General features: G+C 38.9%; 1 protein-coding gene and 1 pseudogene across 3 annotated transcripts in view; both read left to right on the forward strand.

Moving 5' to 3' along the window:
- Hpse2 (heparanase 2 (inactive)) overlaps window positions 1-23,527 on the forward strand; it is a 566,360-nt gene that overhangs the window by 331,098 nt on the left and 211,735 nt on the right. For 2 of the 3 annotated variants that reach the window (XM_050149567.1, XM_050149573.1), the window contains one exon: window positions 22,092-22,263. In XM_050149567.1, the coding sequence (XP_050005524.1) occupies window positions 22,092-22,263 (172 nt within the window). Of the gene's footprint in view, window positions 1-7,744; window positions 7,919-22,091; window positions 22,264-23,527 lie in introns of all 3 variants that reach the window. The other variant, XM_050149558.1, reaches the window with a different exon arrangement.
- Window positions 9,972-13,116, forward strand: LOC126503208 (spermidine synthase-like; annotated as a pseudogene).

A 23,527-nucleotide genomic window follows, 5' to 3' on the forward strand; every position in this document is an offset into this window, starting at 1 on the left:
GGCATAAATGTTAATTATTGAGATTTCCTCTTTATGGATGTTTCCTTTGTCAAATATGGAATGTCCTTCTTTGTCTCTTTTGATTGATCCTAGTTTGAAATCTATTTTGTTAGATATTAGGATAGCTACATCCGCTTGTTTCATAGGTCCATCTGTTTGATTGCTTTTTCTTTAAGGGATTTGTTGATTTCTTCCAATTTTTTGTTTTTCTTTTCCTCCACTTCTTTGAGAGAAATTTTTATTTCCTCTTTAAGAGTCTCAAACATTTTCCTAAAGTTATTTTTTAGGCTATCTTCTTCTGCTTCATCTGTGTTTGGGTGTCCAAATCTTGCTGCTGTAAAGCCACTGTTTTTTGTTGTTGTTGTGGTGGTGGTGGTGGTGGTGGTGGTGCTGTGTTTTCCTTTGCATTGTGCAGTGTGTTCTTACCTTGGTATCTACCCATCTTTTCCTCCAATTGGTGTAGTTGGTGTTGTGTCTCTGGTGATAAGTTCTCCAGGCACCAGTGGATGTTGGGCTCAGATGGTTGGTCCTCATGATGAAGTTGGGACCACAGTCCCATCATGAAGAATATTGCTCCATGGTGGAGTGGAGGTCAGGCATAGTCGGGTGGGCCTTCCTTGCCTGCTGGTTCCCATGAGGGTCAAGTGTGGGCACTTTGTGTATTTTTCTATCTATGCACATGCTCTGACTTGGCAGCCATTTAGATTAGTGAGTGCATTCAATGGTTCATTTATAAGTATATTTAACTATATGTGTATATGTGTATGTATGTATACAAAGGTTTGTACAAAGATATGCTTCTGTCGCTATGAATATATACTCACATTTATATGCATGGATTCTACTGATAATCCGATTTCAATCCAACTCCAAAATTGATCCTGGTCTTCTCTCTTTGTTTTTAGTAACCTTTTGTAGTCTAGATTATTTTTAGAATTTAACCAGTTCCCATTTTAAATGAGTTTAGATTAGTTTTAATTATTGACAATTAAAACAAATATTGCAAAGATACTAACTGTACATTTACCCTGCAGACTTTTCTAAGCATTTATATTGGACAATCTTAAGAGATTGTGCATTTACATTTTAATAGATATTCCAAAATATCCTCTAGAATTATCACTCAGATTTTTAGAAACTTGTTTTAGGAGTACAGTTCTTAAAAGTTATATTAGCCTCTTTGCTAATCTCAGGGTCCCTTGTGATTTCCTCCTGTCATCATTTTGATTAATTCCTAATGGGATCCAAAAGACGAGCTATACTTGTTGGCACTCAGTTTTCCCTTTCATCTAGTTAAAATGATTAATGGAACAATTACTCTCTAGCCCTGAGTCTTCTGATAGTGCTGTAATTTTTTATTCACAGACATTTCCAAAATCTCATTCTCCTCCAACAGCCTTGGCTAAATTGTCAGCATTTATGCCTTCTTTATATCCTAGTTAAGGTTTCATTGCCCTGACTAACCTGGAGATATTAAGCTCTCAGTTTAGAGATATCTTCACTCTTTCAATGGCTATGTTCTCCTCCTAGGCAATTTTCAAACTTCTCTCTCTTAGTAGTTGCAATTAAATGCCCCCTGTTGGTTGTACTTACAAGCCAAATGGTTTCAGATTTAACTGCTGTGCTTCTCTGAATTTCAATAGGCAGTTTCAGAGTGTGCCTCACTCTGAGTTTTCTTTCACATTTTTCTCATTTTATTGCTTTTTCTCTTTTTAAAGCCTCTATCAGATGACTTCCTAGGGCTCATCAGTATTATTCACTCTAAATTGAAACTTAAAACAATGTGTCTATTTTTTTAGTGCATTGAATAGTGTTTAGCAGCGTGACCTGAAGGAAATTTACTATAATGAACAATGATAACTGAGGTTGTATAGCTAGGGTATAAATCTTAAATGACATTGAAAGGTTCAAAATAACACCTGCTAAGTCAGGTATTTATTAAGGTTTATTATATACCAGATATTAAATTGATGCTAAAGGGTTAGTAGAACAAATACTCCAGTCTGCCTTGAGAGAGAAAGACAGAGCTGAACAATAAGCCTCATTAGCTAATTGCTATAATAGAGACGATAAAGAGCCAAGACAGAACAGAGATGCTATGTCTCTACTTGGCAAGTCAGAAATTCCCACACAGGAAATTACTGATCTTGCTATGAAGAGTAAAGAAATGAGAAAAGACATACGGGACAGAGTCAACAAGCCTGTAATAACATGAAATATGAGAAAATGTAGTTCAGCAAAGGATGGTGGGGAGTTCTAAGATAGCACAAATTCCATCAAACTCAAGCATATGCTATTCTTCCTACCCCTTACAATCTCTTTCAACTCATGTCAATGAAGTGGTTCTCCCTCTCTCTCTCTCTCTCTCTCTCTCTCTTTCTCTCTCTCTCTCTCTCTCTCTCTCTGTGTGTGTGTGTGTGTGTGTGAGCGCGCGCGCGCACGCACGCGTGTGTGTATATCTGTATGCAGGTGCTAGAGGTCCAAATGATGTATCTTCCTAAATTGCTCTCCACCATATATTTTGAGACAGATCTTTCAGTGAAACCAGAACTCACCAATTCAGATAGACTGGCTGGCCAATAAGCCCTAGGAATTTCCCCACCTCTGCCTCCCTAGGGTTGGGATTGCAGGTGCATATAACCTTGCCCAGTGTTTTGGATGTGTGCTGGTGTTCCAAACTCACGTCCTTATGCTTACATGGCAAGCATTTTACTGACTGGGATTTTTTTTCCACACATGATACCAGTGTTTTTAAGATGCAAGCTGGACTGTGTTCAAAGAGTTTAGTGTTCCCTTAACCCTTCAGGGTAGAAGCTAAAGTTCTTACAACAGCCAGTATGGCTCTTTGTTACCTGGATCTGCTTCACTGTAACCTCATCTCCTACTATTCTCTTACTCTTTCTGGGACAACCCTGCTTCTTCCCCCCGTTTGTCATGCTCATACCTGTCATGCCCTGCCATTTGCCCTTCTGCAGCTTTTGCATTGAGGTCATTCTATAGTTACCCACCTGACCTATGCCCTTACCTATATCACATCTCTACTTCAATGTTATGTTCTCAATGATGCCTGTTTAAAGTAGCCTGTCAGTTTCTACTGTTTCTGGTTCCTCCCACTCTGCTATTTTTCTCACCAGCCCCACTAAAGCCGATAACAAGGAAACAAGGACTGTCACCTGTTCTGCTCATAGCTAGGGAGAGAAAAAAAAAAAAGGATGGTGGTTTCCTAGAATATAATGTGGTAGGTGCTTAGCAAACATTTTAATGAGTCCTGTTTTGTTTTGTTTTTTAATTTTATTACTTTAAAAAAATACCAATCCAAATTCCCACTTCCTCCCCTCCTCCCACTTCCTTCCCACTCCTTCCACACACCTTCCCCCCAACCCCCTCAAATCTTAAGAGAGGGCAAGGCACCCTACCCTGTGGAAAGTCCAAGGCCCTCTCCACTACATCCAGATTTAGCAAGGTATACATCCAAAGATAATAGGATCCCAAAAAAGCATGCAGTAGAGAAATCCCCGTGCCATTATCATTGGCCCCTCAGTCACATTCAGAGGAACTAGTTTGATCCCATGCTTGTTCATTCCCAGTCCAGTTGGAGTTGAGTTCAGACACATTGTCTCAGTGGGTGAACCCCTCATGGTCTTGACTTCCTTACTCATACTCTCCCGCTTTCCACTCTTCAACTGGACCTTGGGACCTCAGTCCAGTGCTCTGATGTGGGTCTCTGTGTTGATATTTAAGATAATCATCAGACTGACTACAGGGCAAGGCCAGTTCAGGCACCCTCTCTATTGCTTAGTGTCTTATCTGGGATCAACCTTGTGGACTCCTGGGAATTTTTCTAGAGCCAGTTTCTTGCTAACCCCAAAATGGCTCCCTCAATCAAGATATCTCTTTCCTTGCTCTCATATCTGTTCTTGTTTTGGTTTTTATTGAATTATTTTTTGTCTGGTCTGTTTCTTAAGTGTAAGATCCTGAGAAACCTCAGAAAAATCATCAGCCATTTGCATCTCAGTTTGCATTCGTTAATATTTATCTAACTATACCCAGGGTAAGGCTAAGGTTAGCTTCACTGAAGAAATGGTGTTTTGACCCCCCCCCCCCAAAAAAAAAGAAAGGTTTTATGCCTTGAATTTAAGAAAACCAACTTTAGGTTCTCTCCATTTTCTTTTACCTGATAGTCCTTTTATTGTCACAGAACTTGAACAAATAAGTTGAGTCTGTTCTCTGTCTATATATTCCGAGTGTTCCACTTCCCCTCCAGTCTCTCCTCCAGTCCTCAGTCTAATGAGCTCAGAGGTTCTCCCTGCCTCCACCTTTGCTTTGTCTGTTTGTTTGCTCTTTGTTATTAACAGTTAGGAGCAGTGCACAGCAGTGCTAGGCAACTCTCTTTGTGGTTTTTAAAGACTGGATTTCTGTTTTTTTTTTTTATTGCTTGGGGTTTTGTTTTAATTTTCTCTCCTTCTCCCCCCATATCCTCCGCTCTTTATCTTTTTGAACCTTGTATGTATTGTGTTTCCAAACACATTCATCTTTCGATCTTTATTTCTTTAGAAATCTCAAAAGCTTTCAGAGCACTGACTCTCAACATTGCTTGGAAGTTTCCCAAGCCAACTGATGCATAGATCTTTCTGTAACTCCATTGCCTTTTTGCTGACCTGTAAAATGATGTTTCTTAGAACTCTGTTCTTGTTACATGCAGAGCACATCAAGGCACTAGTACATTCTGGTAGAGAGACTAGAAAGCCAGTTTTAAGTATCTGTTTGTTTGGATGGATCTGTTTGTTTGGATGGATCCGGGGCGGGAGGCAAGGAGGTTGTATTTGTTAAGCTTCTGCTAAATTCTCTGCACTCAAATACATGTATTTCTTTAGTGCACTTTAGAGTGCATTTCTTAAATTAGCAATTTAGTTTAATTTCTTTTGCCTTTTTCATTTTCATACTTTCATTTCATTATACACATTTTTATGTAACATAAAATATTTGGGTTGTAAGAGCTTTTCAAGATCACTTTAAGACATAAACTAATATATGCTAGATGATCAGCTTATTTGAAAGATACAATGAGATACAGTGCTAGACTTGAAGGACTTCATGGAAGAAGCCAGATTTAAAATTATCCTTAATAATGTTTTTCTTACACTTTTAACATTCTACTTCTCAACTTTTACTTCATTTACAAACTCTAAATTTTATTCTACATTCTACATCTTTTTGTAGGTTATTTTTCCTTGCTGTGAACCATCAACTCATAAAGTCACAGACTGAGGTGCTTTTGTGTTTAATGTGTGTTTATCTAATATATATGAAAACACCATTATATAGGCATAATAGGTTCCAAAAAAGTCTAAGTAAAGGTAGTCAGTTTATCCAAAATTACTATCTGTCATTTATACTAAATTTTGACACATTCTAGTAGGATTTTTTATAGAAACTTTTGTTTCATGAATAAAACTAAATCCTACAAATATAAGCATTTGTTATTGTATAGCTGACAAGCTGTAAATGGTCCTCATAAGTGTAAAGAGTTCAGAAAAAAATCATTTTTCTGTCAACATAATTAAAGTTTTGTGGCACATATATTAAAGGACCTCACAATGGTCCTCTTCTGATCTTTTAATATTCAGACTATTTGGGGGAAGCTATGATTCTCAGGTGTCAGAAACCTCTAGACAAAGTTATTTTTATCTAAAACAAAGCATGGTAGTGTAATTATTCATTTGTAGGTACAATCTAATTACTATTGCCAATGGTCTTGTAAGTAATAATGGTTTTCCTTTAAAATATGTTTTATTTGGCTAGTTTCTTAGCCTTTTCTTTTATATAATTTCACCTTCCTCAGAATAGATACTGAAAAAACCTTGAGTTTTTTCTTTTTAAAAATTTCCTTGTCAGTCTTTCTTATATCTGCCCTAAGAAGGCTGGAATCCTACCACAAGTTACCAGTGAATGAGAACTTTTGAGATGTGGCTGTGCTAAGTGCAAGGCTGATGACTTCCCCAGTTCTCTGAAACTAAAATCAAAACCTTTGGACAAATCTTCTTTTTTCTTCTACTTCTGTTTCTTTTTTTAAATTTGATTAAAATATAACCATATCATCCCCCTCCATCTCTTCCCTCTAGTCCACCCCACCCTCTGTCACTCCCATACTCTCTTTTAAACTCAAGGCTTCTTTTTAAAACTTCTACTCATTACATATATGTGTAGTAAATATATAAGTTAAGCCTACTGGGCCCATTTAATATTGCTTATGTGTGTGTTTTATAGCTCAAAATGAGATCGGATAATCATTTAGAGGCTCCTTCCTGGGGAAGACAAATGTTCTTCCTCTCAGCAGTCATGCCTCAGAGCCTGCAGTTCTTCATGTAGGGGTAGGGCCCCATGAGCGTTCTCCCTCCATATTGGCATGTCAACTGCTGTTGTTTAAGCAGCCATATTGTTGAGATTTAGTGGGTAGCTTCCCTGTCATATCTATAAGATAGAATCTTGCTGTATTCTTTCTGGTATTGAAAATTGATGCAAGCTTTTTTTTTTATTTTTTATTAAAAATATCTGCCTCCTCCCTGCCTCCGCCTCCCATTTCTCTCCCCCTCCCCTGCTCCCGTCCCCCTCCCTCTCCAGCCCAAAGGGCAGTCAGGGTTCCCTGCCCTTTGGGAAGTCCAAGGTCCTCCCCCCCCCCGCTCCATCCAGGTCTAGGAAGGTGAGCATCCAAATAGCCTAGGCTCCCACAAAGCCAGTATATGCAGTAGGATCAAAACCCAGTGCCATTGTCCTTGGTTTCTCAGCAGCCCTCATTGTCCGCCATGTTCAGAGAGTCTCGTTTTATCCCCTGCTTTTTTAGACCCACCAGCTGGCCTTGGTGAGTTCCCAATAGATCAGCCCCATTGTCTCAGTGGGTGGTGCACCCCTTGTGGTCCTGACTTCCTTGCTCATGTTCTCCCTCCTTCTGCTCCTCATTTGGACCTTGGAAGCTCAGTCCGGTGCTCCAATGTGGGTCTCTGTCTCTATCTCCTTCCATTGCCAGATGAAGGTTCTATGATGGAAGCTTTTAGGGTGAGAGAAACTGATGACAGCAATGAAGGAAAGATGATTGGCAGGGTAGAAAGAATCTAGAAATAAATGAGCATTGTAGTAATCTATCCAAATGGAATGAGAACCAGAAATGAGTTACTGCAGCAGAAAAAATCAAGGGATAGGGTGGATATGAGACATTTGGTATCAAGGTATTGGTTCTGGGTTTATGATAATAAACATATATGCAAAATGGTTATAGGATTTCCATCTCAAAAATACTAGAAATGTGGACCAGAGTGAAATTCCTTGGAACTCTTGGTCAACTCAGTTATTTTCTAGTTAGTCTTTTGTAACTTTGTACCTTAACATGATTACTGTCAGTAAAGCATGAATATAGACTTAAGAGTACTAGAACTTTTGATTTTCCCCCCAAAATCTAGGAAGTCAGCTACTGTGAAAAATCTTCCTTAAACATCGGCAATTGTACCTTTTGTTAACAAGCAGATGCACTGTGAGCTAGGCGTGGTTGCCAATTTGCAAGCTCTGTCTGAAATTCTGAATACTGCTTCCCCAAAATCACCTCAAAGTGCATCCCAGGTCAGAAGGTAATAGTCTCTTTTAGAAGCATGTCTGTGCATTTCCTTACTAGCAGGAAAGGCTTTCTGTAGAAGCTAATATTTTCCTTTCATTGAGATTTGAAAGTTATAAGCCTTTCTCTGCTTCTTCCCAGCCAGGTCTCTAGACAAACTTTATAACTTTGCTGATTGCTCTGGACTCCACCTGATATTTGCTCTAAATGCACTGCGTCGTAATCCCAATAACTCCTGGAACAGTTCTAGTGCCCTGAGCCTGTTGAAGTACAGTGCCAGCAAAAAGTACAACATTTCTTGGGAACTGGGTAATGGTAAGTAAGGACGTCATTTCCTATGAATTGATAAAATAAAGGGGAAAATAAGTTGACTTGAAATATAATCTTAGTCAGTGGCTCCCTTTAGGGGTTTGGCCTAGAAAACAGTTGGACTACTTGGACCCTGAGATGACTGTTGTCTTAGAGTTTCTCTTACTGTGATAAAACACCATGACCAAAGCAACTTGGGGAAGAAGGGGTTTATTTGATTTACATATCCCAAGTCACAGTCAACATAGTTAGGCCAAAACAGGAACTCAAACAGGGCAGGAACCTGGAGGTAAGAGTTGATGGAGAGGCCATGGAAGGGTGCTGCTTACTTGCTTGTTCCTCATGGTTCACTCAGCCTGATTTCTTTTTTTTTTTAAAGATTTTATTTATTATTATGTAATACAGTATTTTGCCTGCATGTCTGTCCGCAGGCCAGAAGAGGGCACCAGATCTCACTACAGATGGTTGTGAGCCACCATATAGTTGCTGGGAATTGAACCCAGGATCTCTGGGAGAGCAGCCACTGCTCCCAACCACTGAGCCACTTCTCCAGCCTTCAGCCTGATTTCTTATAGACCCTAGGACCACCATCCCTGCGGTAGCCCCACCCACCATGGGCTTGACCCTCCCCCATCAATGACTATTAATAGTTGCCATACAGGCCTGACTACAGCATGATCTTTTGAAGGAATTTTCTCAATTTTCTCCTCTCAAATTACTCTTGCTTGTGTCGAGTTGACAAAAAACTAACCAGCATAATTGTCAATATGTCAAAATAGTTAAGGACAGTAGATTTAATTAATTCATACCACATAGTTCTTGCTAGATACCTCCTTCCATATATTGTATATTGTGGTCCCCCATACACACAGAAAAAGAAAAAGAGAAAGAAGGAAGGAAAGAAGGAAGGAAGGAAGGAAGGAAGGAAGGAAGGAAGGAAGGAAGGAAGGAAGGAAGGAAGGGATTAGTATGTTGATCAGTCACTAACAACTTGATGTTAAGCCAGATAAAATCTGAGCTGTATTATGCAGTGCATAGTCTAGAGACTATGGCCCTGAAAGACGATCCTTATAAAATAGCTCGCTGGTTCTTTGCCAGACAAATTCTTGGAGCCCCACATGCATTGCACAGGTGCACTTGCTCATATTTATTGCATACTAGAACTTGAAGTTTTCTTAACAAGAGGGCAAGGGAGAAGAAAATAGGAAGAAATTCCATATTTTTAATAGCATTCATAAATGGAATCCAACTTTCATCTTCTTCTCTCTTCTGTTCTCTCTTCCATTCCTGGAATAGAGAAGATTTAAAAAGAATTGTGGCATAAAGTAATAAAGACTTTACTAAAGCAGAAGATATTTGCCTTAGGTCTGGCTCTGTTTGTTTGTTTGTTTTTAATATATTTTGTTGCATAACTAAATTTATTTTTTTAAGCTAGCTACACATAAACTAGAAAATCACACCTTACTTATGAGTGATTGATGGGAATACTTTTTCAGAGTTTTTGAGCTCTTGGAGCATGAGTTTGTTCAACTAAAATAAATCTTCATCTGGTGTAACTGGAGCAGTTGGGTAGTAAGATCTAGTGAGAAGAGAGCAATATGCATCTTTCTATATAGTTATCTATTAAGAATTGCCCCCTGATTTATTCTTGCCTTCAAACTGCCCTACACAGTTCAAAGGAGGAATGAAGTACATTCAAAGAGTGCTATTACTTCGCCACAAAACACATGATTCTCACCATCATTTTTTTAAATGCCTCTTTAGGGCCTAACAAAAGTAAGGATAATTTGGAGGGAGCTAGAAAGGCAATGACATGGATGTGAAAACAGTGAAGTAGATGGGGCTGTAGAAGCACAGACCAAATTCATGAATTTAAAATGTCAGCAAAGCAGAACGAAAGCTTGAGTTGACTTGTGTGTTCAGTGGGTCAGTTTTGACTCTCTACCCTGGACAGTTTTAGCATAGCCCTTTCTTTTTTCTTCCTTTTATGTGTCTTCTTTTTAATTTTCAGCCATATCAAGGGCATTCTCACTTACAAAAACAACTTTCCAAACAGGGCATGATAATTTTCAGATTTCAGGTAAATCTGAGAGAGAACAAACTGTGCTACTGCACATCAGTTAAGATCTCTTTTTGTTATTCTTTGAAATTTCATATACTCCTTTAAAAATATTTTAAGTCTTTAATAGTTTCATTTCCACTCCTAACCTACCCATGTCAGTTTATCCTTTAGGGTTTCCAGATTAATTTGTTTTGCAGTGACTGGGTACTTCTTGTATCAGAATCTGATCTTACACGATACATTTTGTTCCTAGTTTTCTGCATTGTATATGTGTCCTTTTCCTTTCAAAATTGTTTGCATGTTCACCATTCTTGTCTAGACTTGTTTCTCCAGTTTTCTGTCAATTTTCTTTTCTATGATTTTATCTTTGGATAGAATGAATGACAGGGATCTCAGCCAATCCTCGTCCCCCATCCTTCCATCTGCCCTTTCCTCCTGACTTTCACATCATCTCCTGTGAGTGTCAAATCTTTATACCCACACCAGGTTCATATATGGTCATTTGTGCACTTATGATTTTTAGCTACAGAATTTGGTTCCTTAAAGTCTATTGAGTCATTTGACAAAACAAAAACTTTGGCTTTAGGAAACAGAGCTTTTAAAGATGATTATTATTGTCATACTAGCTACCCAGCTTTATTCATTCTTTCCTAGACATTTATTTGACTTTCATTCAGGATTGTAATGATAAATAGATAACTGTAACAAATAAATAAATAATATTTATACATTTTTACAATGTATATCTGTATATGTGATAGCTTTGTAAAACCCAAACATGAGAGGAACCACATTTTTGAAGCATATTACCAGATATTTATGAGTATAAATCATAGCGTGGAAAAGTGTTTCAGAGTATAAAGTTTTGATGTTCAGGCAAGACTAGTACGGGAAAATAGGAGGAGGAAGAGAAAACGCTAGTTTCTGTGTGCTTGCTTTTCCTCTTTCCTACTTCCAGTCTGCGTCTCAATGCCACCTTCTCCTTGTTCTTCCTGCCATGTACATTCCCACACACATAAACACGGTACTTATTCATTCTTATACTATATATGATATATATGTGCATTATATGTGTGTGTATATATGTATATGTAGATGTAGATGCAAAATACTGTGCCAAGTATAAGGTAGAAATGAAAGAATGTCCCTGAACCTCATGTTGGTTAATCTTGATTGAGGAAGAGTGCCTAGATGCCTCCAATTGTGTCTGCATTTCTAGAAATGGAAACTAAGTGGAGGAAGGCCTGCCTGAATGTCCCCACTCACCCACTCAACCTATAGAGTGGGGATTGATAATGGAATAAAAGAAGAAAAGGGCATATACTAGTGAAAGCATTCTCTCTCTCTCTCTCTCTCTCTCTCTCTCTCTCTCTCTCTCTGTCAGCCAATCCTTGTCCCCCATCCTTCCATCTGCCCATTCCTCCTAACTATCACATCTGACTAGCACTAGGTGAAAAACTTTGCCACACACTCTTGTTGCCATGTTATTCTGCCCACCTGAGGCCCAAAATAAGGCAGTTGGTCAGTTCTGTACTGAAACCCTTAGTCAAAATCAGCTCCTCTTCCCTTTTTTTTTTTTTTTTTTTTTTTTTTTTTCGAGACAGGGTTTCTCTGTGGCTTTGGAGCCTGACCTGGCACTAGCTCTGTAGACCAGGCTGGTCTCGAACTCACAGAGATCCGCCTGCCTCTGCCTCCCGAGTGCTGGGATTAAAGGCGTGCGCCACCATCGCCCGGCTCCTCTTCCCTTAAAATTGTTATCTGGGGTACTTGTTGAAGTGATAGAAATTCCAATATACAAACACACACTTGCACACATGCATGCATGCACACACATACATACACAAAATTGGCACCAAGAAGTAGGATTGTCAATAAAAACTCTTAGCTGAAAAATATGTCTCAGGAACCTGTTTTTTAACTGGCTTGGGGGAGGATTGGAAATGTACACTGGAGAAGCCTTAGAATGATATAACTAGAGCCTGATAGGTGATTATGGTGACAGCGCTGATGGCCAGAAAGCCCATAGGACTATGACTGTGTCAGGACTATGCTTGTGACGTCTCACATGGAAATAAGAAATCCATCAAGAATTGTATTGGAGGGTCTCATTGTCTGTGACCCCTACAACCTGAAGTCCCAGGCCCATGACACCTATGATAGACCCCAAGTGAAGGCCCAGTCATGCCTAGGCCTGCCACCATCTGCAAAGTCTGGTTCCAAGAGAGCTGCAGCCTATGGTCTAACCAGGCCCTGTCACTGCAGGTGGAGCAGTGTTCGCTGTACCGAGACATCCTCATGTTCTGCAGTAAAATATGCTGGGTTTGGATGGTGTCATCCAGTGCACCGCCAGGGGCAGGTTCTCACCCCAGGAGATGAATGCTAACCTGCTGCTCTATAGCCATCCAACCTGCTGAAGGTGCTGATCCCTGGGCTCGAGATGGGAGCATCCTGCTGGAAGTGGTGAAGCACTCCTATAGTGAGCCTGGTCTAGCATGAGATAGATGAGCATGCCATCGAAGACTCTAAAATGACCATGAATAGTCATGGTCATTGACTACTTCAGCTTCAGCTAACTTTTCATGATAGTAATGGCTCTGAGTTCATGAAACAGAACCAGGATGCCTTCAGCCTCATCATTATCAACTTCTCAGACCCAATGGGTTTTGCTGAGAGTCCCTGCAAGGTGTCCAATTACCAGCTCATGGAAACAGCACTCAGGGAAGACGGCATCATTTACTGCCAGGGCAAGTGCCAGTGACTGCACCTGGACCTCATCAAAGAAAATAGGCACTTCTGCAAATCCTTGATCCCTGTGGTGAACTATACCCACTTCACCATCCCCACCCACCCCAGAGGCCAAATTGACTTCATAATGTGTAGCAAAATCCTATCACCAACTTCCTGACACAGGCCCAGGTGGAGCAGGTACAGCTAAAACTATAATTCTGACCACACAACCTTATGCAAGGCTCTGAATGACATAAACTGCCCACTGCAACACCACCCGAGACCTCAATCAGACTGGACAGAGGAACTTCCAAGGTGTCTGGGGCCCCACAAGCCTTGGACCAGATTCCCAGGTGGCTCTCACCCACCAATCAAGTGTTACAGGCTCCAGAATGCTGCCTGGCCTGCTGGGTGAACTCTGTGTGTGTGTCTCTGTCTATTTCCTACAGTGCTGTCTATGGCCTCTGTTGCCCAGCAAAAAAAACATGTGTTTTTATAACACACACAAAGAGAGAAGTGTATTGGAGGCCATTCATGTTACATTGTGACTAAGAAATTATCTATTTTTGTCCGTTCCCTGACACTTTGTAGGAGGCTTAGATTAAAGGTGATAGACTAATTAATCTGTCAAAAGAAATTTTATTGCATCCAGTCCTGAATTCAGTCTATAGGAAGAGTTTTGATGATTGCCTTTGTCTGTGTTTATCGTAAACTTTGGGAGAAAAAAAGAATAGAAAGATTTGAAGATTTTGAATAACTTCCAGCTTGGGCAAAAGAATTTTGGACTAAGGAGAGTGTGGCGGTTGAAGACATTGCTTTTTTTTAAAATATTTATTTATTTATTATGAATACAATATTCTTTTTGCATATATGCCTGCTAGAAGAGGACACCAGGCCTCATTACAGATGGTTGTGAGCCACCATGTGGTTGCTGGGAATCGAACTCGGGTCCTTTGGAAGAGCACGCAATGCTCTTAACCGCTGAGCCATCTCTCCAGCCCCGAAGACATTGCTTTTATTTTTAAAATGATAACATATGCTTTGCACCAGAACAAGAAAGAAAGATGCCTTGAGAGTGTCTTGGAAGATGGCCAGACCCCACCCATTGCAGAACCAGGGGTATAAAGGAGTAAATTTATATGAAATATTTTGCTTGAGGAAGAGAGTTTGGGTTGTGTTGTTGTCCAGAGCCTCCTGGAGAAGTGTCGCCACACATCCAACAACCCATGTGCTCTTCTGCTGAAGCCAGGGTCCAGGAGGGCCAAGTAGTTGCTTGGGTTATAGCACACCTTGGTGTAGTTCATCTGTTGCTTGGTTTTTAGGCAAACAGAACATGAGAGACACGGGGTTATGATTGCTTCTACCCAGATTTCAAATGAAAGCCTGGAAGGCAGGCAAATGTGCAGCAGGGATAGAAACCTTCCTTACAGGGGTACCCAGAAGAACAATGCAGAAGGCTCAGAGAGTGAAGCTGGATGTATGCTGGAGACCACAGGAAGTTGGAGACTCTTGGAACATGGAACACTTGCCAAGGAAATACACAGTCAAGGGAAGAAGCTGTTCAGGAGAGAGAAGGGTGGTCTGAAATTCACAAGATAACAGGTTTGCAATTGCCTAAGCCCTTTGAAGCTCACAGCACATCACCATGTGCCCCAGATGCTGGGCCTGCATCCACAGTATAAAGTTTGCCCTGCTGGATTTCAGTTTTACTGTGGTTCCATCCCTCCATATACTCTCATTCTTCCCCTTGGAATTGGCAGTACTTACTCTGTGCCACTGTATACTGAAAATGTTTCCTTTTTTATTTTATAGAAGCTCACGGTTAGGTGTTTGCAGAGGAGGGGAGAAGAGGAGGGTTGAGGAGAACTATAGAGAAAAGGGGATAGTCGAGATGGAGGAAGGACAGAGATGAGAGCAAGGAAAGAGATATCTCGATTGAGGGAACCATTATAGGGTTAGCAGAAACCTGTCTCTAGAGAAATTCCACAGAATCCACAAGGATGACCCCAGCTAAGACCCTAAGCAATAGAGGAGAGAGGGCCCAATCTTGACTTGCTCTGTAGTCAGACTGATGAATATCTTAAATATCACCATAGAGCCTTCATCCAGCAACTGATGGAAAGAGAGGCAGAAACCCACATCGGAGCACTGGACTGAGCTCCTGAAGTCCAGTGGAAAAGTGGGAGGAGTGAGAATATGAGCAAAGAGGTCAAGATCATGATGGGGACACTGACTGAAACAGCCCACCTGAGCTAATGGGAGCTCACCAACCCCAGCCGGACTGGGAAGGAACAAGCATAGGACCAAACTAGTCCCTCTAAATGTGGTTGACAGTTACATGGCTTGGGCAGACTGAGGGGCCACTTGCAGTGGCACCAAGATTTATCCCTACTGCATGTACTGGCTTTTTGGGATCCTATTCTCTTTGGATGTATACCTTACTCGGCCTAGATATAGTAGGGAGGGCCTTGGACCTTCCACAAAGCAATGTGCCTTACCCTTTCTGAGGATGGGATGGGGTGGGGTTGGAAGATGTGTAGAGGGAATAGGAGGAGGAAGGGAGTGGGAACTTGGATTGGTATTTTTAAAAAATCAAATAATAATAAAAAGGAAGAATCCTTTGGATTTAAACTCTTGAGCTATGTTGGAATTATTGAGAGTTTGGTAAAGGATTTATGTATTTTAAGAGGGAATATACAGAATAAAGAACATGTAGCCTTCAAGAATTTATTACCTAAAACCAAAGATAGGATAAATTTAAAATTATTACTAATTACTACTATAAAAAGAGGGCTTTTTTAATTTGAAAAAATTACTTACAATTTATGAAAGTTGTTAAGCCAACATAAAATGTGAATTAAAATATATATTAATGCACAAAATTATGGATAAATCAATAGATATTTTAAAATATTTTAAAGAACTTAAGTAGCTTGTAGACTAATATTGACTGTATTTACAGATATGTGACTTCAATGACATGTCAATGATTTCTCTAATTGAGGTTCACAAACAACTGAAGACAATACAGCTTTTTTGTTTATAATATTGAATATGTACCAGTGGGTGACAATTTACAAGATATGAGACCAAATTCTGAATCTTATTAAAAAGACTTTAACCCATGAGTCTGATTACATGGCATCCTAGAAAAAGCAAAACCGTATATAGAAAGTAAGTGGAGAAAGCATTTCCAGGAGTTCTGAAGAAATAAAAAGGGAATATGCTTGTGGAGCAGGCAGAATGTTTAAGGTAATGAATTAACTCAATATGTTACTATAGCTATGGATGCAATATCTCTTTAGCCTTCCAAAGTCCACACTACTATATAATACAAAGAGTATGCCATAATTCAGATTATAGACTTCGGTAATGTATCAATATTGGTTTATCAGCTGTAACAATATACCAAGCCAAGACAAGACATCTATAATTTGGGAAATTGAGTATGTGTTTGTGTGTGTACATGCCTGTGTGTGGTGTATACATGCCTAAAGTAGGGGAGCACTAACTATGCGGGTCTCTCTGTACCATTAAAATTATTCTAAAATACAAAACTGAAATACACTAAGAAAAATAGATTACAAACCATGATGAAAATGCACACTTTAGAAAAATGAGTGTAATTTTCTGTGTTGGTTTCACTTCATATTAAACAAAACACTAGAAGCAAGTGATAGAATATTGTTAAACAGAATTAACATGGACACATCTCGAAAGAAGACACACAGATGGCCAATAACCACATGAAAGCATATTTAGCATCATTAGCCACCGTAGAAAAGTAAGTCAGTATTTCACCAGTATGCATGTTAGCCATAGGTTTTTCTCATACAATCTCTATTAGGCTAAGGAAGTTTTCCTTCTAGTAAGAGTTTGGTGGGAGGATTTATAATTTGCCAAATGCATTTTTGTGTTTCCCATATTGATGATTCAACTCTGGTTGTTTAATCCATCAAAACAATAGTTTATATTTCTTGGATTGATATTAAATCAACTTTGCATTTCTTGCATTAGTCCCATTGGATCATAAAGTTTGATTTTTTGTGCATGCTGTTGAAATTGATTTGTATGTATTTTGCGGAGATTTTTTGTATCTATGTTTATGAGGAGTATTCATCTGTAGTTTTCTCTTAATGGCTATGTATATCGTTGGTAATAGAAAGAAATTGTGAAGCATGCTCCCTTCATCCATTTTCTGGAAGACTTGTGAAGAATTGATATTTCTTCCAATGCTTAATTAATCTATCTGAGTCTAGGCTTCTGAGAGAAAAGGGATTTTTTAGTTCAATGTGTCTTTTCTTTTTCATATTTTTTTAGTGTTGCAACTTTCTTTGAGTCTGGTGCATTGTTTATTTTATGAAACAGAGTCTTTCTGTGACTTAGGCTGGCCTCAGGCTTGCTATGAATCTCGTGCTGGCCTTGAACTCCTAATTCTCCTGCCTCCCAACCTTCTAAATGTTAGGATTACATGTATGAGCCACCAGACTAAGCTAAGTCAGTTTTAATAATGTGTTTTTTTTCTTGAGTCTTTTTCCTCAATTCACTGTCAAAGTCATTTCCCCAAGGTAATAACCTTTACCAGTTTAACTATTTGAGGTCCCTTATGATTGATCATTATTCATTTTGTTAGTCAATGATTTTTATGCTTCCTTCCTTATTCTACCTAAAGGAATGTCAATCAACTTTTTCATTCATTGATTTTTTTCTCATTTTAATCACTTCTTTTAATTTTAGAGATTATAACATAATTACATCATTTCTCCTTTCCCTTTACTTCCTCCAGCTTTCCCACATGCCTTGTCTTGCTCTCTTTCTAAAATTAATCAATTGATGTTACATGTATATGTGTATATTTATATACATATGTATCCCTAAACATAATCTGCTTAGTCTCTCAGTTTGACTTGCCTTCACCCTGCAATACTGGGTACAGGCATGTAGAGCCTCTGCTTATTATATAGGAGAGAGGGATTTAAACTCGGGTCTTCTTGCTTGCTTGCTTGCTAAGTAAGTTTGCTTACTCACTCACTTAGGCATCTTCCTAGTCCCCTTTTTCATTTTTTTTTCTATTTTTTTAATCAAAAGAATTTTTATACACAAATTTGAGCCTGTTTTTCTCTCCTCCAACTTCTCCCAGATCCTCCCTAACCACTCAACTTCATATTCTATCTTCCTCCATGTTCCCACAAAACTTTACAAAAACAAACATTAAACAAACCAACAAATGAAAAGGCAGGGGAAAAAAAAACAACGAGAAACAAAAAGCTCACAAAACTCAAACCAAAACATGGAGCTTGTTTGTGTAAGCCAACTCCTCCATAGGTCCTGCCCTGAAGTGTGGTTGATATACTCCATAACATTCCATTGGAATAAACTGATCGTTTTCCTTTGCTGTAGATGTCTTCATTATAGATGCTACCCCACATCCACTTGTCCTTCTCAGTCCTGAGATCCTGCCTGGGTTGAAGCTGTGCAGGTCCTATGAGTGCTGCCATAGTCTCTATGAGTTCATAGGTACATGAGTCCTTTTGGTCTGGAAGTTCTGTTTCCTTGGAGTCATTACTACATCTGGCTCTTACAATCCTTCTGCCTCCTCTTCTACATAGATCCCTGAGTCTTGGGGGAGGGGTGTGATGACCCACAACCTAGAAGTGGTGCCATCCACAGTGGGTTGGATCTTCCCACTTCAGTTGCTACTATCAAGACAATCCCCAATGAACGTGCCACAGGCCTACCTAATCTAGGGTGATTCTAGATAGTGTCAAGTTGACAGATAAAAACCGTCACAAAAATCAAATGTTCTAGACCAGGGTGTTTCTGATAGCACTCGGCTGTGCTGCAGCATGTGACTTGGCTCTGAACACATACTGCACATGCTTTGAACTGTATTTGCCTTTGTCTTGGGCACCCTGAATGCTACCTGTCACACCTCAGCTCAGATTTGAAACTGCTGTGAATTATGAATTTCTTCCTAAATACAGTTTTCAGCTCTTACCAAAAAAATGTATATAATAATTATGGAGAGCAAAGATTTCTAATATTTTGTGACATTACTTCTCAGTATTAAAATAGCAAATTAATATTGTTTCCAGATTGGATTATGTTAGAAAGTTTGGTTTTGAAAGCTGGTATTTGAATGCTAACTTGAGTTTCATTTTTAAAAATTATTAAGTTAATTTTGCTTGGGATTAGGACAGAATTTTTAATAATTTTCTGAAATGGGTCCAAGCACAATTTTCCTCCTTTTTCAAGTCATTTTGTACTTTTATTTATTCACAAAGAAGTGTTGGAAATATTGATGATTATATAGTCAGAGTATCAATCAACTCTGAAAACATGGAAGATACTTATGTTCTTCAGGATCAAATATTCATTCAAGATTTAATATTTATTTGTTGGTGTATATTGGGTGCTTTACCAGAAAATATTTCTGTGCACTATATGAGCACAATGCCCAAGAAGGCCAGAGAATGGTATCAGGTCCCTTGTGGCTGGAGTTACAACTGTGTACATGCTGGGAAATGATCTCTGATCCTCCTAAAGATCAGCCAGTACCCTTAACTGGCTCTTATGTCTCTCCATCCCTATGGTTTAATTCTTTATTTAAAATAAACATACATGTCTATATATCTCTTTAGTGTATAATATGTTTTCATCTTTAACAACTGGTAAACTTTTGTGTACCAAAAAATTAAAGTTACCTTCTTTCTTGTAATAAGATGTATTTGCTATTTTTATTTTATGTGTTTGGGTACTCTGCCTGCATGTGTGTGCATGGAGGTCATAAAAGGGAATGAGATACCCTGAAATTGATATTAAAGATAAATAGCTGCCATGTGGGTGGTTGTAACCAAATTCAGATCCTCTGAAAAACCAGAGTGATATGGGATTCTCCTCTGTATGTTATGAATATGTTTTATTACCATTGGTTAATAAAGAAGCTACTTCGGCCTATGGCAGAACAGAATAGAGCTAGGTGAAAAAACTAAACTGAATGCAGGGAGAAAGAAGGTAGAGTCAGGGAGACACCATGTAGCTGTCAAAGGAGAAAGAAGGTAGAACCTTACCAGTAAGCCACAACCTCGTGGAAGTACATAGATTAATTGAAATGGGTTAATTTAAGGTGTAAGAGCTAGTTAGGAATGTGCCTGAACCATTGGCCAAACAGTGTTGTAATTACTATAGTTTCTGTGTGATTATTTGGGTCAGGGTGGCCAGAAAACAAAAGTGCAGTCTCCATTTGCAGCAGAGTAGCCAGCCAGTGCTCATATTCACAGAGCCATCTCTCCAGTCCCTAAATTTAATTTATCAGTAACTGTCACATAAAATTTATGATGACTTAACTCATTACCATCTGTTTTCAAACAGCACTAATCTGAATACAGATTAACACAGAAACATTGTTTTAGTGTAGTATTTCCCAGAATTTGGGGTTTATCATCTCACTCTCTTCTTAGCTCTTTTGTTGCTGATTTAAAACTCAATATTAAATATTTTTTGTTTTTCTATATGCACTGCATCATTTCAGTTCAGGAGTTTCCATTTGATTCTTTTTATAGTGTCTTATATGCCAAATAATCTAATGTTAAAGGCTTCAAAGAGACACTTACTATTGACTGTTCTTTTTCTTTTCTTGTGTATGTTAACACTTTCCTATTTTCTTTCTGTACCTCATAATTTTGATCTTGAAAGTAATTCATTTTAGATAATATATTAGAGGAATTCAGGAATTTTAGTTGTCCATCCCAGAGGTTGAGTTTATTACTTTTTGTTTGGTTTTGAACTTACCAGGACTAATGCTCTAGTCTTTTACTCTTGCATCAGTTACTTACTTATATCTCCAATTTAAAAACTTAATCCCTTAGGGACTGGAAAGGTGACTCAGTGGTCAAGAATATTATCTGCTCTTCCAGAGGATCCAGCTCCAATTCCTGGCACCAACAGAGTGTGTCATAACCTTTTGTAACTCCAGTCCCGGGATCTGACAGCCTCTTTTGCCTCTGAGGGCACCGCATGCCCTTGGTATACAGACATACACACAAACAAAGCATCAACACACATTAAATGTTTGTTTTATCATTAATTTTTTAAAGATGCTTCTCAGGTCAACTTTCTAGGGGTTGCCTTCACATTGATACAACTTAATAAGCCTGTAATTGATCAGAAATGTGCTTACTAAACTTGAGGCAGTAAGGCCAGGCCAGTAGATATGCTGATGAGTGGGAAACAGTAAATACCTGGGTATTAACGTGCCATTCTGTGTCTCCCCTGGGAGAGCCCTAGGGTCCATGTTCATGTGGAAATACGTAGATAGCTAAAGTTCTCTACAATTCCCCCCGAATATGCAGCCTTCAGTATTAAAGGTTGTATAAAAGAGATTATTAGTTTTCACTGTGGCTGTCTTATTCCCCCAAATTTCTCTTAAAATTTCATATGAGTCTGATAATCTATGCCTTGTCTCTACATAAATCACAGCTTCAAACTATCTGAGATAATGGCTTTAGGGAATCTCAAGTTTAGCTCTGTCTAACTCTTAAGAGCTGCTAATTTTTAGAACCTTTCATATCCTTGCAGTTCTAAACTCAGGGAAAGTGGTTTGCTGGAAATGATTTCACTCAGCTACTTTGTTACTAGTGAATAGCAAGGGTGTTTTTCTTAAATTTGTGTGCAATAATTATACTTACAAAGGTAACCCTTCTACCATTTGTACTAGTTTCCTAGGCTTTGCAATAACAAATTACTATGACTTAAAACAAAAGAAGCAAGTTTTCTCTTACTGTTTATGAAGCCACAAGTCTGAAATCAAAACATCAGGATGGTTGCTTTCTACTGGAAGCTCTGAAGGAGAATCTGTTCTATTCCTCTCTCCTAGCTGATGGAACTGCCAGACTTCTTTAGCACAGTGGCATCCCTCCAGGCTTTGTGTTTGTCGTCACACAGCCTTTCGTCCCCTGTCTGAGTATCTGAAGGTCCTTTTCCTTTGTGTTGCAAACAGCAGTTATTAGATGTAGGGCCCACCCTAATCCTGTGACTACATGGTAACATTAAATCTTCAATGACCCTAATTTCCAAATAAGCTCACGAAGTTCTGGTGCACAAATTTGGGGAGATGGTACTCTAGTGACTACCACTCATTACAATGTATCACTAAAATAAGTATGGTCTCTTTTGTGATTTGAGTCAGTTTTATGAAGATAAGTTTGGAATGAATGAAACATCAAGTTGGCACTGCTAACATGACAGCTTCTTATTCCTTAAGAAAAACTATGTCCTCCCTTTGTTATTCTATTCATGCTATTAAGAAAAAGGCACAGTTCTATGCAAAGGAAAGGGCTGGCAGAATCTCACTCTTCTCCATTCTAATTTATATGTCTGTTTTTAATCTAGAGCCAAATAACTATCGGAGCATGCATGGCCGGGCAGTAAATGGTAGCCAGTTGGGAAAGGATTACATCCAGCTGAAGAGGCTGCTACAACCCATCCGGATATACTCCAGAGCCAGCTTGTATGGCCCTAATATTGGACGGCCCAGGAAGAACGTCATTGCTCTCCTAGATGGGTAGGTCAGATTATTTAGCTGTCCTTACAGTATTGCTTGTTAAATATAATGAAATGAAGTATTTGTGTTTATTCTGGCTATTTTCATATTTAAGAAGAAAAGAGAGGCTTTTTCAAACTACCCAACAGGAATTCTTCAACAAACAATAGCAGTCATCTGGAGGGCTCCTAGAGTCAGGGGTGGGAGGAGGCATATCTCTAAGTGGCTTGAACAGAATGCCTTATTTGCAAACAAAATCATTTAATATAGGATTTAATTGAATAATTTCATATATTTAAAAGATTGGAAAACATTACAAATATTTACAAATAAAAATAGAACCAAACTAATACTTCAGTAGCAGACATCACTCTGTACTATTGTTATCACTTGCTTAATTTTAACTGACCTGACAAACATTTTTTGTGCGTTGGTGCAAAGAATAATGTGAAATGTTCTCTAACTCCGTTCTTTCAACCGAGTAGCCTCAAACCCAATAATGGTTATGCCCATTCAGATCTGGTCTAGTTATATAGGGTTGGAAGAAATGCCTGACCATGAATTTGTTGCCAGCAAATATTGCAATCAGAGGGAACCACAGTGGAGTGGGGGAGGCTTAATATGTTGAATCAAGGCTCAAAATGAAAATGTAACTGGAACAAGTAAGAGCAATGAGGTGGGGAAATTCACGTGTTATATGTGGTATGTAATCTAAACAGGAATAGTTATCCCTCCAGTTCAAAGTTAGTAAGACCATTTACAATGACATGTGTACAGCAAGCAGTTAGAGAAATAAATGTCCTGCAAGCATAAACAGAGATGAAAAGAAAGAAAAAGGTGTCTCCTGAATAGTTACTCCTTTCATTTCTGATTACCTAGTCTTAACATGGGCTTGTGAACACAGCAGGCTTTACTTAAGGTCTAGGGAAGGCAGTGGGATTTATATAATAACAACACCAGAAAGGTGAAATTGAATATTAGGCATTTTTCCATATAAATCATTGAATTTTTACCTAAACTACCTTTCTTAATCTCTTCTTCTTTCCATCTCCCCTTTTCTTGCTCAAGGGCAGTTTACTTCCTTTTTGTTGAAAAAGTGCATTGCCTTAGTCCCTACTCACTAGCTAGGCCTTCCTTTTGCATGCTTTCCCTGAACTTTGACATTTCTCTTTGCATGTGTGTGATGAGGAGCAGGACAGAGATGAAGAGGTGGCTTTTATTTTTTCTGTTATACTTTGTGTATAAAGATCAGTCACACTGTACTTATTCATATTTCACAAGTTCA

The sequence above is a fragment of the Alexandromys fortis genome, unplaced genomic scaffold (assembly GCF_014885135.2).
Source record: "Alexandromys fortis isolate MF-2015 unplaced genomic scaffold, M_Fortis_MF-2015_v1.1 scaffold_16, whole genome shotgun sequence".
In the NCBI taxonomy this organism is placed as follows: domain Eukaryota; kingdom Metazoa; phylum Chordata; class Mammalia; order Rodentia; family Cricetidae; genus Alexandromys; species Alexandromys fortis.